This window comes from Episyrphus balteatus, chromosome 1, assembly GCF_945859705.1.
Source record: "Episyrphus balteatus chromosome 1, idEpiBalt1.1, whole genome shotgun sequence".
Classification (NCBI taxonomy): domain Eukaryota; kingdom Metazoa; phylum Arthropoda; class Insecta; order Diptera; family Syrphidae; genus Episyrphus; species Episyrphus balteatus.
In genome coordinates, this window is record NC_079134.1 from 94200202 (window position 1) to 94214225 (window position 14024).

Below are 14024 nucleotides of genomic sequence, written 5' to 3' on the forward strand. Positions count from 1 at the left end.
AAAGTGTCAAGCAGACTTTTAAGAAGGATACTTAACGATACTGAGTTATATACACAGGTAAGCTAGCACAATCAAATGATATAAAAAGACACATCAAAGGTCGCCTATTATTAGCTAAAAAACATCTGAATAAAAACATGCAATTTTGAATGAGAGTCTTTTGGAGTGATGAAATAAAGGTTAACCGCATTGGAACCGATGACAAAACATTTTTCCATCGCCCTCAATGTTAAAAGGGCAAGCCAAAGTATTATCCAGCGTTGTTCCTGTAAAATAAATATAAGGGGCCATTTTCGGGGCCATTTCAACATTTTAGGGGCCATTTCATTTTTCATGTAAAATTTTTTTTTTAAAACACATACCAAAACACATAAACTAGGTATATTTTGTTTATTTAATTATTTTTTCTGATAAGTTAAACACAAACTAAAGATATACATAAGTAGGTACTATAGTCTATAGATACAAATAAGCAGTGTTGCCGTTGGGAAACTCAAAACGGTCGCAAAAAAGGGTCACTAAATAATAATAGTCTAATAAAAAGAAGGTAATAGAAAAACTTAAGCCCTGGTCTTTGGATCATTTCATCACCAAATGGCGAATCCCGCAATGTTCGAAAACTGTAATTGATCTATACCTCGCAGCCTATTGGTTTGACCGAATAAGTTATTTGATCCAAATCCAAACTGTTTCTTCTATGTTAGATATAACTTTATAAATAAAGTCCCCAAATTTTTTTTAATGAAGATCGAACAACCGGGGCTTCCGAACTACCGAACAAGGCCAGAAAAATTGGTTCTTAAAAATCTAATATATCTAATTTATTTTGGATTTTATTAAATATTTTTGTTTTTTTTTTTGGCCATAAACTTTTATAAATCATTTTAGTCTTTTTCCCAATGAAATAAAAATACTGAATACTTCAGAAGCCTTTATCAATCAGGTTTAAACTAGATATAAAGATAAAGGAAAAGAAATATCATTTGTCGTCCTTTCTCTTCAGTGAATGCATTCGCAAAATATTTTGACAATCGATCTTTAGTCGATAACGACTTAAAAAATCATCAAGTTGTTAACTCAACTAATTTATTTTTTAAAAATGCATGTATTAAGTAAAGAATTTCATTAAATGGGGCCATTTGCTGTTGGCCCTGAGCACGGGGTCAAAATATAAATTCTTGGGCCAAATGGCCCAATTGGGCACATTTGCACAACGTTGGTATTATCTCAAGACGATGAAACTAGGGGGATAGGATTTGATGGTCTGGGGCGCATTTTCCTGGTATGGTAAGGACCCATTGGTTAGGTGGATGGCAGAATTGATAAATTCTTTTGTCTTAATATTACATTAGAATACCAAAGAACCATATTTCTCGCCAGTTAATTAGATGTTGACACATGACCATAACCCAAACATGCATCAAAAATAGTACAAGGTAGGTTTTCGGCCGAAAAAATCGATGTTTGCACCAAGCCATCTCAAGAAATGATTATTTTTTAGGATTTTCGGAATGTGTGAATTTTTTTAACCCTTTCGGTACCAGCGTTACTCTCATGTAACATCATCATAAATCATATAATAAAATATAAATAATAAAACGGCGAACATGGTTTTTGTGGTACAAAATACCGGAGCCACAAAAACCGAAGGGGCATAAATTATACACTGAACGATGGAGAATGACTTTTATAAGTGCAGAATCAATTTTTTTTTTACTTTTTTTTTACCCGAAATAATGAAATTAAACAAATTAAAATTCGATACAAAATAAAAAAAAAAACAAAAACAACTGAAATATCTGTTGGAAAATTTCCAACCGACTGGAATGAAATGTCATTCATGACTGAATGAATGAAAGCATTCAGCGAAAAACAAAAAACATTAAGGTGGTTTCACATTGGTGCGTTGTTTTGAGATCGCATGTTAACTATGGTTAACTTTAATTGTTTTAGTTATCTAAGTTTAGAAGTAAGATGTTTTTTTTATTACAATGAATTTTTTGTTAAGATCGAATTCTATTAAAATCGAGTCTATAACTAAGGTCCAATCTCTTGCAAACACTTTTGATACCAATGAAATCTATCTTCGTCCTTTTCTCTCTTGAAAGAACATAAGAATTTAACAGTTCCTTTTTACCAAGTTTTCACTTTTAGACGTTTAAATTTTTGCATTAAAGGCACTAATATTTTATCGCACACCAAAGCCGCATGAAAAAGCGTTTTTCTTATGAGGTTCAGGGAAAACTAACAAAAACGTCTTTTTTGTTCCTTATCTACAATAACCTAAAAAGTGAAAAAAAAGGGAAATTTACAAAATTATTTCTTTTTTATTTCTTTCTAGCGCTATTTGTTTTTGTTTATTAAAGCAAAAAATAAGCTTTCTGCATTATTATTTTTGGTTTTAAGGAAAGAAAAACTGTCAAAAAATGAGTTTGAAAATGTTTTTCTCGCTAGCGTAATTATTTTGTAAAAAAGAGTTAACAAATTGTTTTTATACAAAAAAATATGCTTTCCGTATTTTTAATTTTCTAGCCCGAAAAAACATACAAAAATGCGTTTGAAAATTTTCACTTTTGTACATTTTCACTTTTTGAGCCAATGTAGTTAAACCTATAATGGCCACTTTTTGCAAAAAGTCAAAAAGTGATAGATTTTAAACTCATTTTATGACAGTTTTTACCAAGACAAAATAAAAAATAATGATGCAAAAAGCTTATTTTTTTGGTTTCAAAAAAAATTTTTGTAGTTTTTTCCAAAAACAAATATTGCTAGAAAGAGATTTAAAAAAAATTAATTCTGTAAATTTCCCACTTTTTCACTTTTAAGGTCACTTTTTATGTATAACTACAATGGCCACTTTTTGCAAAAAGTCAAAAAGTGAACATTTTCAAACTCATTTTGTGACAGTTTCTCCGACCACAAAATTAAAAATAATTATGCAGAAAGCCTATTTTTTGGTTTCAAAAACCATTTTTGTAGTTTTTTCCAAAAATTTTTACAAAAACAAATAGTGCTAGAAAGAAATAAAAAAAATTTACTTTTGTAGATTTCCCACTTTTTCAGTTAAGTTAAGGCTTAACTACATTGGCTCAAAAAGTGAAAAAGTACAAAAGTGAAAATTTTCAAACGCATTTTTGTATACTTTTTCGGCCTGAAAAATTAAAACAAATATTGCAGAAAGCTTATTTTTTGGTCTAATAAACAATTTGTATACTCTTTTTCACAAAACAATTGCGCTAGCCAGAAAAAAAATATTTTCACTTTTGTACTTTTTCAAAAAGTGGTGTATGTAGTTAAGCCTTTAAGGTATAACTACAACGGCCACTTTTTGCAAAAAGTCAAAAAGTGAAAATTTTCAAACTCATTTTGTGACAGTTTCTCCGACCACAAAATTAAAAATAATGATGGAGAAAGCTTATTTTTTGGACTAAAAAGCAATTTTTGTAGTTTTTTCCAAAAACAAATAGTGCTAGAAAGAAATAAAAATTTTTTACTTTTGTAAATTTCCCATTTGTCATTGTAGTTATGGCCTTAAGGCTTAACTACATACACCACTTTTTGGAAAAGTACAAAAGTGAAAATATTTTTTTTCTGGCTAGCGCAATTGTTTTGTGAAAAAGAGTATACAAATTGTTTTTTAAACCAAAAAATAAGCTTTCTGCATCATTTGTTTTAATTTTCCAGCCCGAAAAACTATACTAAAATGCGTTTGAAAATTTTCACTTTTGTACTTTTTCACTTTTTGAGCCAATGTAGTTAAGCCTTTATTATGACCATTTCAGTACCTTTTTCGATCAAAAAAAGTATGATATTTGACTAACTTTTTGTACTAATCCAGTAACTAGGCATTATTATCTTTCAATTAAGACATCGAAACCTAAAAAATGAATGCATTTTTTCATTATTCGAAAAATAACGAATATTTTACCGTTATCCTGTAATCGGTATTAAGCACTTATTCTTAAAATCTAAGAATATATTCATACTTTTTAAGTTCGAAGTTCATATTTTTCCAAAATTTAAGATTTAATTCATTAAATTTTATGAAAGTATACATATAATTTATGAAAATATTCTTACGTTTTAAGTGTTTAAGCATACTAGCCGAACCCGCCCTCGAAATTCGAGTGCCAATTTCTTTATTTTTTTTTTATTTGCAACAATTTTGAACACAATTATACCAAAATAGTTTCTTTATTTTGTATAGTATTTGTTGTAACTACACTTTTCGAGGACAAAATACACAGGTATATATCGTGGGGACAACGCCAAAACCACGAATCTGCAAAATTGTAGTTTTGAGAAGAACGACTTCAAAGTTTTGGAAACTAATGCAATCTTATGGGAACTCGTACAACAAAAATTGCTAATTTTAGCTGCTGAGCAACAGATAGAGGACTGGGGTCGATGCAGTGAATAGAGGTACCAAATATCAGATTCGCGGTTTTGGCTTTGTGCTGACGATATAATATACCTACTTTTTTGATATATTTTAAACCTGATTCATACTACGTTTCCACCTACCCTTAATCCGAGATTTAGCTAAGTAGATTTAGAATAAATCTGGAAGTGTTTTCACTGGCCAAATCAGATTTATTTTGACATTTCTAAGATTTATTTTGACGTTGGTCTTTGACATTTCACAATTCACAAATCACAAAAGGAGATCATCAAAATTAAAACTTTGCAATATTTTTTTTTAACTTTTCGTGATTTTGATTTAAAAATGATTTTAGAATTATTATTATCCCATTTGCTAACCCTGCAAAGCAATGCTGCAGTGATAAGCAATGATCTCAATAGACGTATTCTTTTATACAGGAAAAAACGTCAACAATGTTTACTAAACATTTTACGAGCCTATAATAAAGAACAAGCATTACTGAAGACCAAGAGAATCGTTTGGACAAAAGTAAGTTCGTTGAATATCCTACACAATGCTTAACAGTCTTATTAAATTAAGAGTCTTTCAGACGCGTACTAGTAAATTTTGGGAAGAAGACATACCCAAAAACGACGACCAATTTTTCAAAGAAAACTTTCCAGCTACAAGGGAAAATTTTGAAATTCTGTGTTTCCATCTTCGAAACTTAAAAAAAAACGACACCCAATTTAGGAAGTCCATACCACTTCCTTAAAGAATAGCGATAGCCTTGTATACACTCGGTTCCTCCGCAGAATACCGAAGCGTTGCAAATCTTTTCGGAGTGGGAAAGTGCACCGTCGGCAACATTTTACATGAATTCTGTGAGGAGGTTTGGAAGGTGCTACATCCAATCTATTTATCTGCATACCCACTCACTGAAGATAAAATAAAAGAAAACGATGAGGGGTTTTCAAAGTTAGGTTTTCCGCAATGCTTCGGGGCTATAGGTTTGTAGATTCATTCATAATTAATTACTAAGTTTTTTCTGACAGCTAAACAATCATTTTCAGATGGTTGTCACATAGAGATTCGACCCGCCGCACAGTGTGGCCAATCACGAATCTAGCTGGACAAAATTAATAACTCGCGTTAAATCGACTTTTTTTCTAAACAGTTTTAAACAAATGAATGTGAATAGATAAAATTCTATAAAAAAGAAAGATTTTTTAAAAAGAAATCTATAACTTCTGCAAAAAGTGGGTCAAAATAGTGATGAAGAAAATGAATTTTTATAGTATTTGAATTTATGTTTCCATAAACATATTCTATGATTGGATATACTTAATTATTAAAAAAAACGCTTGAAAAATCTCAATAAATAAAAACTCTTTTGCTATTCACGAAAAAAGAGAGGCAGAATAATTAGTTTTTATTAAAAAATAGAACTTTTACACACGTTTTTGACAGGTGACATATATGATTTATTTTCTCAATATCATGCTTTAAATTAAAATTTAAGCAATAATTTTAATTAAATATGTTTCCCAATCATAAAAAATGGCATCACCTTTAAAAATATCTGCAGATAATTCAAAAAAGTAACTCCTTTTCGTGCGATGCAAACTTGAAACTTAAGGGCCTGTTAAAAGCAGCTGTGTTTATTATTACCTTCGATGTTTTTCAAGCTAATAATTCTCTAAATTTCTTGGTGTCCCTATTTCTGGCCTTTTACACTTGCTTGCTTTTTGCATTTAACTTGTTTTAGGTGTTCCGACAGAAAAGCATCATTCATCAATGATAATGCCTGATTAGTTGAAAATTCCAGTGGTTTAGTGGTTCCAGAGGATCAGAACTTAATCTTTTATACATTTTGATCCTTCACTCAAAGAAAATTTCGATAAATCCTTTACGGTTTTATTGGAATATGCTTTTTCAATTTTGCGGAGAGCGATTCTACTGATTTTAACTATTTCTAATGGATAGGTGCACTTTTAACCTTTCGTTTGTTATATTTTTCCCATTTTTTTAATTTTTAAAAATTCTTTTCTTCTTTGTTTCACTATCTACTGCTTTTGTTTATTTAGTTACCACATAATATTGGTCAAGCAAAATGAAATTCATGTTTAAAGAGCGGTCCAAAGTGTCTTCCACCTTTTTTGTTTTTTTTTTTTTTTTTGCTTAACAAAACTTTTATATATGTTTTTAATTTTTATTTATTGTCAAAAATGTTCCAAAGATGATACCTGCTCATTAAAAGATCAAAAAAACTGTCTTTTCGATCTTATTTGGCAGTTTTGACACATTTTTCGAAAATTTGTTTTTTTGAAAATCTTGACTTCATTTTGAAAAGTGAAAAAAGTTGTATGGCGGTCGAGAAAACGCGAGACATGTAAATAGCTAATCTCAATGACAACACTCCACAATACATTAATTAATTAATTTCAGACCGGAAAAATGCGGAAAAATTAACTTTACCTCTATTTGAAAAACAAAGATATTTTTTTTGCACTTCCTAGCCTTCTTACAGAATTTATTTTTTTTTAAATAGTTGCAATGGTAATTAATAAATAAAAATTATAATACTTTACCTCCAAATGTAGATTAACAATTTAAAAAAACAATTACAACAAAAAAACTACCAAAGCGTTTTTAATCGTCAACCAAACTCAAGCGAAAAATAGAATACTTTGTATTATCTCCATCCAACTGTTGGCAAGAACCAACTTTCAAGCTTAGCTTAAGCTAATCCGAGATGAAAACCAAAAAACCAAACATGAATTACAGTTACCCATTGTATTGAGAAGCTCAACTCATGATTTAAAATCATGTGGCTAAACTTTTTTTTTTCTATTTTGTCCAGTCAGATTGGCGAATTACCACACTGTGCGCCGCTGAAAATGCAATAGACTACTACAACTACAAGGGTTGGTATTCATACCGTATTACTAGCTGTTGTTGACTACAGGTTAAAACATTTCATTAAAAGTCTATTTTCTTTATTAACTTTTTGTAATGAAATTTAGATACAGATTTCTCTACATCAGTGTTGGCAGTCCCGGGCGTTGTAACCACTCTTCAATTTTCGAAAACTCATCCTTGAAAGTGCCCCACCAGGATCCAATACTCAAGGCAATGTCAAAAAACTTATGCGATGTGAATGTACCAGTCGTCCTTATTGGAGATTCGGCTTTTAGATTTTCCGACATTTTGATGAAACCGTATCCATATAGTACGTCTCTGACACCAAGACAGAAAAATTTCAATTTTCATCTTTCCAAGAGTAGAAGAGTGGTTGAAAATGCTTTCGGTCACCTGAAAGCCAGATTTCGACGAACTGGAAAGGGGTTGGACAACCACATTGAGAACACAAATCTCATTATAAAATCCTGTTGTGTACTTCATAATTTTTTAAACTCGCAAAATGATGAAATTAATTCTCAGTGGTTGCAACGCTCAACGGAAGCTACAACAAGGGAACAACCAGAGTTCAATTCCATCATAAACGATACAAACCCAACTGCAAATAACATCAGGAATGCAATAAGTAATTACTTAGGTGAGTTTCGAAGTATACAAAATAAAATAAAACCAAGTTCGCAATTCATAAACAAATTATATATTTATTTTGTATATGCACATGCATTTAAGGCACTCTTCATCCTTAAAAAAAAAGATAATTTAAGAAAAAACTAAAGTAAAAAACTTAATTCAATTTAAAAAAAAACTTAAAGTAGCAAAAAAAAAAAAACAAAACAAAAAAAAACAATTCATAATTTAACAAAAACAACATAAATATTAAGCACAGCACAATTGATTCATATCACAATTTGAAATGAAATTAGTTTGATTGCATACGAGAAACTATTTCTCGTTGCACAACTTCACAGGCTGTTGCAATCCTTTCAAGGATTGCATTACTTTTTCGCTGCTCTTCCAGAATCTGCTCGTCAGTTTTTTTTGGATATTTTTTAAATTTTCCGAGACGATTGCATCCAGTTTGTTGCATTCCTTTTTGGTTTCTAACATTTTCATTTTTTTTGTTACAGGTCTTGGCATGGATGAACTGGATGAGGGCCCTGGACCTTCTAATACTGATAGAAGAATTTCTTCTACGTCCTCAGTCTCATCAGAATCAGCAGCATCCTCCAATGACTGAGAACAATGAGGCTCTTAAATGAGAAAACATTTATTCAATAATTTTTTTAATAAAATAAAATAATATTGTTTTGCCTACCCGCAACGCTTTCTTCCACCAAATTGGATGTATTGTGAATGGGAAGCCCTCCTAGAATGGAATGAATTTTAGAATATAAATTCCATTCCGATGGGAAACCACCAGATGGTCCAATAATTTTTTTTTCCTTTCTGCAAGTAAATATTTTCAAACGGCATTAAAAATCTACATAATATGGATTTCAGGAACGTATGGGACTTACTTGTAGCGATTACTGAGGTTATGTATTTTAACTCTGATTTCTTCGGGGGAATGTTCTTTGATGGCGACAGCCATCTCTTTGAAAATGTGGGAGTTCTTACGGTTCCCACGGAGCTGGCCAATTTTGTCGGCCCAAATCTCCACCAACAATTCCTCCTCCTCTTGCCGCCACGTCTTTCTTTTTTGCTTTTTGGACAGCATCTGCATTTTTTAAATTATATTATTACAATTTTATAATTTATAAGTTAAATTTATATGAGTACTTACGTTTATAAACAATATTTATGTCTGGCTGTGTTTTTAAATTTAAATTTGATTTCGATTGTCAAGAAAAAAAAAGAAATGACATTTGACAATGAGTGCGTTCACAAAATTAGGTATGTTTCCTTCAATATTAGAGAATGGAATCATTCAGCCAAGTAGATTAGAAGAAGATTTATTTTAAATCTGCTTTTTAGGAGATTTAAATTTGTATGGTAAATCTCAGGATTTAGAAGTAGATTTAGCTCTAAATCTTCGCAAAAGTGGATTTAGGCGTAGGTGGAAACGTAGTATCAGATATTGTTGAACTACGTTTTAACTGCGCTCAACTACGTAAAAAAAAGTATCGAAAAAGAAAATGCAAAGTGTAATCGCCTTTATGCATTGTGTTTGCACCTTGCATTTTGCGATTCAATTCAACCTGTTTCACGTTCCATTCGTTCAAATTCCATTATTCAATCATTTAACCTCCACCAACTTCACTCAAACTTGTTATTTGTATATATAAAAAACATACGTACAAAGAACTAGTCATTATTAGGTGTGTTTTTTATTAACACCGGTCTTAACTGGACAAAAAAAACGCCTCGGGGCTTAACCTAAAAACTTGGCAGCACTGCGTATTAAATGTTCCGAAATCAGCTGACAAGACAAATTGGAATTGTCAAACGTCAAACAAAATACAATTCCATGAAAATTTCATATTAATTATGATGCTTTTGCATTACCTGTCGAAGGAACCGAAACTTGTGTCAATGCACAATCCCAGGCATACGCATACATGTCGGCTTATATCGATTCGGCCAAAAAAGTTGGTCGTCTTGAGAATGCCATCGAATGGTATCACAGTCATCCTGGCTATGGCTGCTCGTTGTTTGGCATTGATGTGTCCACTTAAAAGCTAAATCAAAATTTCCAAGAACCATTCGTTGCCATTCTCGTTGTTCCAGTTAGAACAGTTTCGGCTGGCAAAGTTTATCTAGGTGCTTCCGGACATATCCTAAAGGCTATAAGCCACCAAATGAAGAACCATCTGAATACCAAACGATTCCATTGAATAAAATTGAAGATTTCGGTGTTCACTGCAAGCAGTACTATCCACTTGAGGCACGTTACTTCAAGTCTAATCTTGATAGGAAGCTCTTTGATTCTTTGTGGAACAAATATTGGGTTAATACTCTTGGAAGCTCTGGGCTGCTCACAAACACCGAGTACACAACTTGACAAATATTTGATTTGTCCAATCAGGTAGGTAAAGCTATAACAGGACATTTAATAAACTTCTCTTACCTCAATTAAAAAGTTCAAGTGAACATATGCGAAACGCATATAGAGTTGAGGTTTGAGGTCACTTGAACTTTTTAATTGAATTATATTCAATCACTCCGCTTAAAAATAAAAATAATTTTCATTATTTCTTTCCTTTGCTTCTCTAACCTCGCTCTTAATATGTTTTCAGGTGGTGATATAAATGAAAAGCGCACAGAAAATAAACCAACTAAAGCAACTAGAGATTCCAGTTGTGCCTTTATTGAACTGATTCACGGTCTCATGGCTCAAATAGCCAAGGACAAGCTCTTTAACAAAGTTGGAATCAACAAGTTATCCTTAAATTTCGTTTATAAAACCAAACAAACTTTAAATTGAATAAATTACATTTAATAAACTTTAACAAAAGGTTTTTCTATTCTATAAGATATTGAGTCACGAACCCTCTTGCCAAGTAGTCGATCGCCGTAGGGTACAAGTGATGGATTTCAAATACACATTTCACCTAGTTCTGGTGTCCACACTTTTAAAACGCAATCCCGATCGTCGGGGATTCGTATTGTAGTTGGACCAAATACAATTCTAGATCCGATATCTTCGATTGATCTTAAGCTTTTCAATGGTGCTCTCAAATCGATTTCCAAACGTACAGGTGTAGGCAAAGTATAATGATGAATCATATGATGATGTACAGCAGGTACATACCTTTGTCTGGGTTGTGTTGTCAGTGGGGGTTCAAATGAAACTGACAAACTGACCATTTGATATGCCTGGAAAATTAACTCAATAAATAACTAAATACAACAAAAAGAGAGAATCTTTTTTTTTCAGCTTACCGGAACCGGCCCTGTTCTACTGTGAACACATGGACATATATTTTGAATCTGTCGAGATCCGATTCGATGATAAATCTATCGGAGTTGGAGTCAGGTGTCGGCTATGTATTTCCTGCATGGTTTGTTGGCGACACCAAAGATTATGATGAACAAGATAGGGTGGTGGAGCTCCTACTTGATGAGGTCGATGATGTGTTGTTCCTGCACTAAATGTTGGATAACGGCGTTGTACTCGCATTTGACTTACATCACGCACAAAATATGGCGGATAATTGGAACTCTCTGTTGAATGTGCGCTGGCGGTGAGCAAATGTTTGCACGTCGCAGTGGTGGTGGTGGTTGTTGCTGTTGTTGTTCAGAACTTATTTCAAAAGTTGATTCAGGTGGTGGCTGAGGAGCTGAGGGTGCTGCTGTTGGTTCTGGTGGTATATTATTATTTTCATGTGCTGGAACAGCAGCATTTGGATGCGGTGCTGTTGTTGTCGATGAAGCTGGACCGCGAGGTGCAGAGTATCCCCAAACTGAACTCGTGGATACATGTCCGGAGCATAAGGGGCTGGATATGCATAAGGAGGAGCATCTTCGTGAAAACGAACCCGTTGATAGATAACCCGATATGCGTTGATAGGCATTGGAAAATCTGGTGTTGAAACAGTACGTAGTCTTGGAGTTCGTGGCTGATAAGGAGCAAGCCTAGGTGGCCCGACAATATTTCCGAAAACATTTGGGCGAATGCGATTTACATTGTAGCGATATCCATCGTAAGAACGACCATTAAATGCGGTCCCACTTGTTGAGCTTGCAGCAGATGTTGGAGAAACTTCATTGAACCGACGTGGGTAGCGATAATCATAGTAAGAACAAGCTTCTGCTGCTGATGCTGCAGCGGCTGCAGCTGTGGCTGCAGCAATAGTTGTTGATGATGTGACTTCAGTTGGTGAAGGTGTCGGTGGCAAGTTTTGATGTATATATGTGATAAGAGTTCCGATGTCGATGTGTCTCTTTGGGGTGTCTAGAAAAATAAAATAATTATAATTTAAATTTTATTTAAATAAAAACTTTTACTCACAATTGGTGATGTTTGTGTGGTTTCCCCGCTACCCACATTCGAACTTTTGCAGAAAGTCATTCTCATGTTATTTTAGCTTTGCGTCTACTAAAGATATGTTTTTGTTTGAAACTGCATTTTAAAGCTTAAGAATAGTAATTTTTGAATAAATAATAAAAAAAAATACGTATTAATTATCCCTGAATTAAAAATAATTATTGAAAACCTGGTAATTTTGCTGATTTTTCATGGTATTTGGCTTGCTCCAGAACCTTGGCTATTATATGTAGGAGGCTTATACTTACCAAATATTAAATATAGATATTTTTTTGATGAGTTTACCGGATTCTTATTGACTTATAAAATTAAATTCTTTTTTTTTATTTATTTTTTTTATTTTATTTTACCATTTCAAACGTCAGTTTTGACGTTTCTAAACAAATTCTAAACAATTTATGGTTTGGTAGCACCGATTTAAAACTCTTCAAAAAGTTAAGCCCAAAGAATTCTCCGGGCTAAACAACTAAGCCCAAGGGGCTAAAGTGTTGTTGTATTAAATAACATATAACATGTAAATTGCTTAGCCTCGACTGCGTTTAATTTGTCCAGTTAAGACCGGTGGTAATAAAAAACACACCTATTGTATGGCTTTGTAGGTTCTCGTCTTGGCTTGTAGAAGTTTTAATTTCCGGAAGGGAGAGAGCGTTATTTATCGCACTTTGTAGTGTCAGAGGAAGTATGACACTAACTTTGACAAATAAAAAAAGAGAAAATATACCTGTTTTTGTTCTATTTGTCTTGATTGAAATAAAAAGCGTTTTGTTTAAAAGATTTCAAAAGAATCTATAAATATAAAACACTTTATTTAACTTTTCTTAAGAAAACAAAAATTATGTGGAAAGTTCGAGAGCACAAAAAGAAGAACTTTAGTTGCCGAGTTCGTTGGCGTTAAAAAAAGGAATGAATTTTGAATTTGAGTTGTATCTTTTCATTGATGTGCGGCGCCAGCATAGATACAGAGTCACGACAATCACTCCCCCCTGAGTGGCTTTGGAGCTGGAAGTTGAAAAGACACGGTCCGTCTTTGTTGGTACGTTTGTTGTGGCGGATCCATGCTGTGCTGTGTTATCTGCTTGATCTTCGTCATATTTATTTGTGTAGCACGGTTTTAACCTTTCGATTGAAACACTTTTTTCTTGATTATTGATATTATTTTATGAAGTTCTAAGTCCAAGCAAAACTGTTGGCAATACTTCAGTCCAAGGTTTTGGAGAACACATGAGTGCTGCTTCCAATGTTCTGTGCATTCTTTCGACTATACCGTTGGACTGAGGATGGTAGGGTGTAGTTCCTGTTTTCTTTGTTCGTACAAGGTTGGTAAGAGCATTAAAGAGAGCTGATTCGAACTGAGAGCCTTGATCTGATGTTATTGTAACAGGTGATCCGTAATGTGCAATCCAGTGATTGAATAAGGTTGTTGCGACTGTGTCTGCGGTCAGGTCTTTTATCGGAACAGCTACTGGCCATCTTGAAAAACGATCTATCATAGTTAGGCAGTATTGATAACCTTGAACCATGGGTAAAAAGATGATGTCAATGTGTAGATGGTTAAATCTCGAGTCTGGGACTGTGATGTGATCGGGTTGGAGTTTGTTATGACGGTGCACTTTGGCTCTTTGACATGCTATGCAATCTCGGGACCATTGTAATACGTATTTTCGAATTCCGGGCCAAGTAAATTTTTGTCGCAGAAGTCGTGAAGTTGTTCTGCCACTAGGGTGTGAGGTGTTATGAATGGTTTCGAATGCT

At 33.1% G+C, this 14024-nt stretch overlaps 1 protein-coding gene and 1 pseudogene across 2 annotated transcripts; both read left to right on the forward strand.

Moving 5' to 3' along the window:
- Positions 1-6556: 6556 nt before the first annotated feature.
- Positions 6557-11320, forward strand: LOC129906748 (uncharacterized). Of its 2 annotated transcripts, none has more exons than XM_055982644.1 (3): positions 6557-7331; positions 7390-7922; positions 10522-11320. In XM_055982644.1, the coding sequence occupies exons 2-3, from the start codon at positions 7499-7501 to the stop codon at positions 10707-10709; spliced, it is 612 nt and encodes a 203-aa protein (XP_055838619.1). In that variant the 5' UTR covers positions 6557-7331; positions 7390-7498; the 3' UTR covers positions 10710-11320. The 2 variants fall into 2 exon arrangements, with proteins under 2 accessions (XP_055838619.1, XP_055838620.1); XM_055982645.1 differs by lacking the exon at positions 10522-11320 and adding an exon at positions 8413-8614.
- Positions 9772-10524, forward strand: LOC129906125 (COP9 signalosome complex subunit 5-like; annotated as a pseudogene).
- Positions 11321-14024: the final 2704 nt, after the last annotated feature.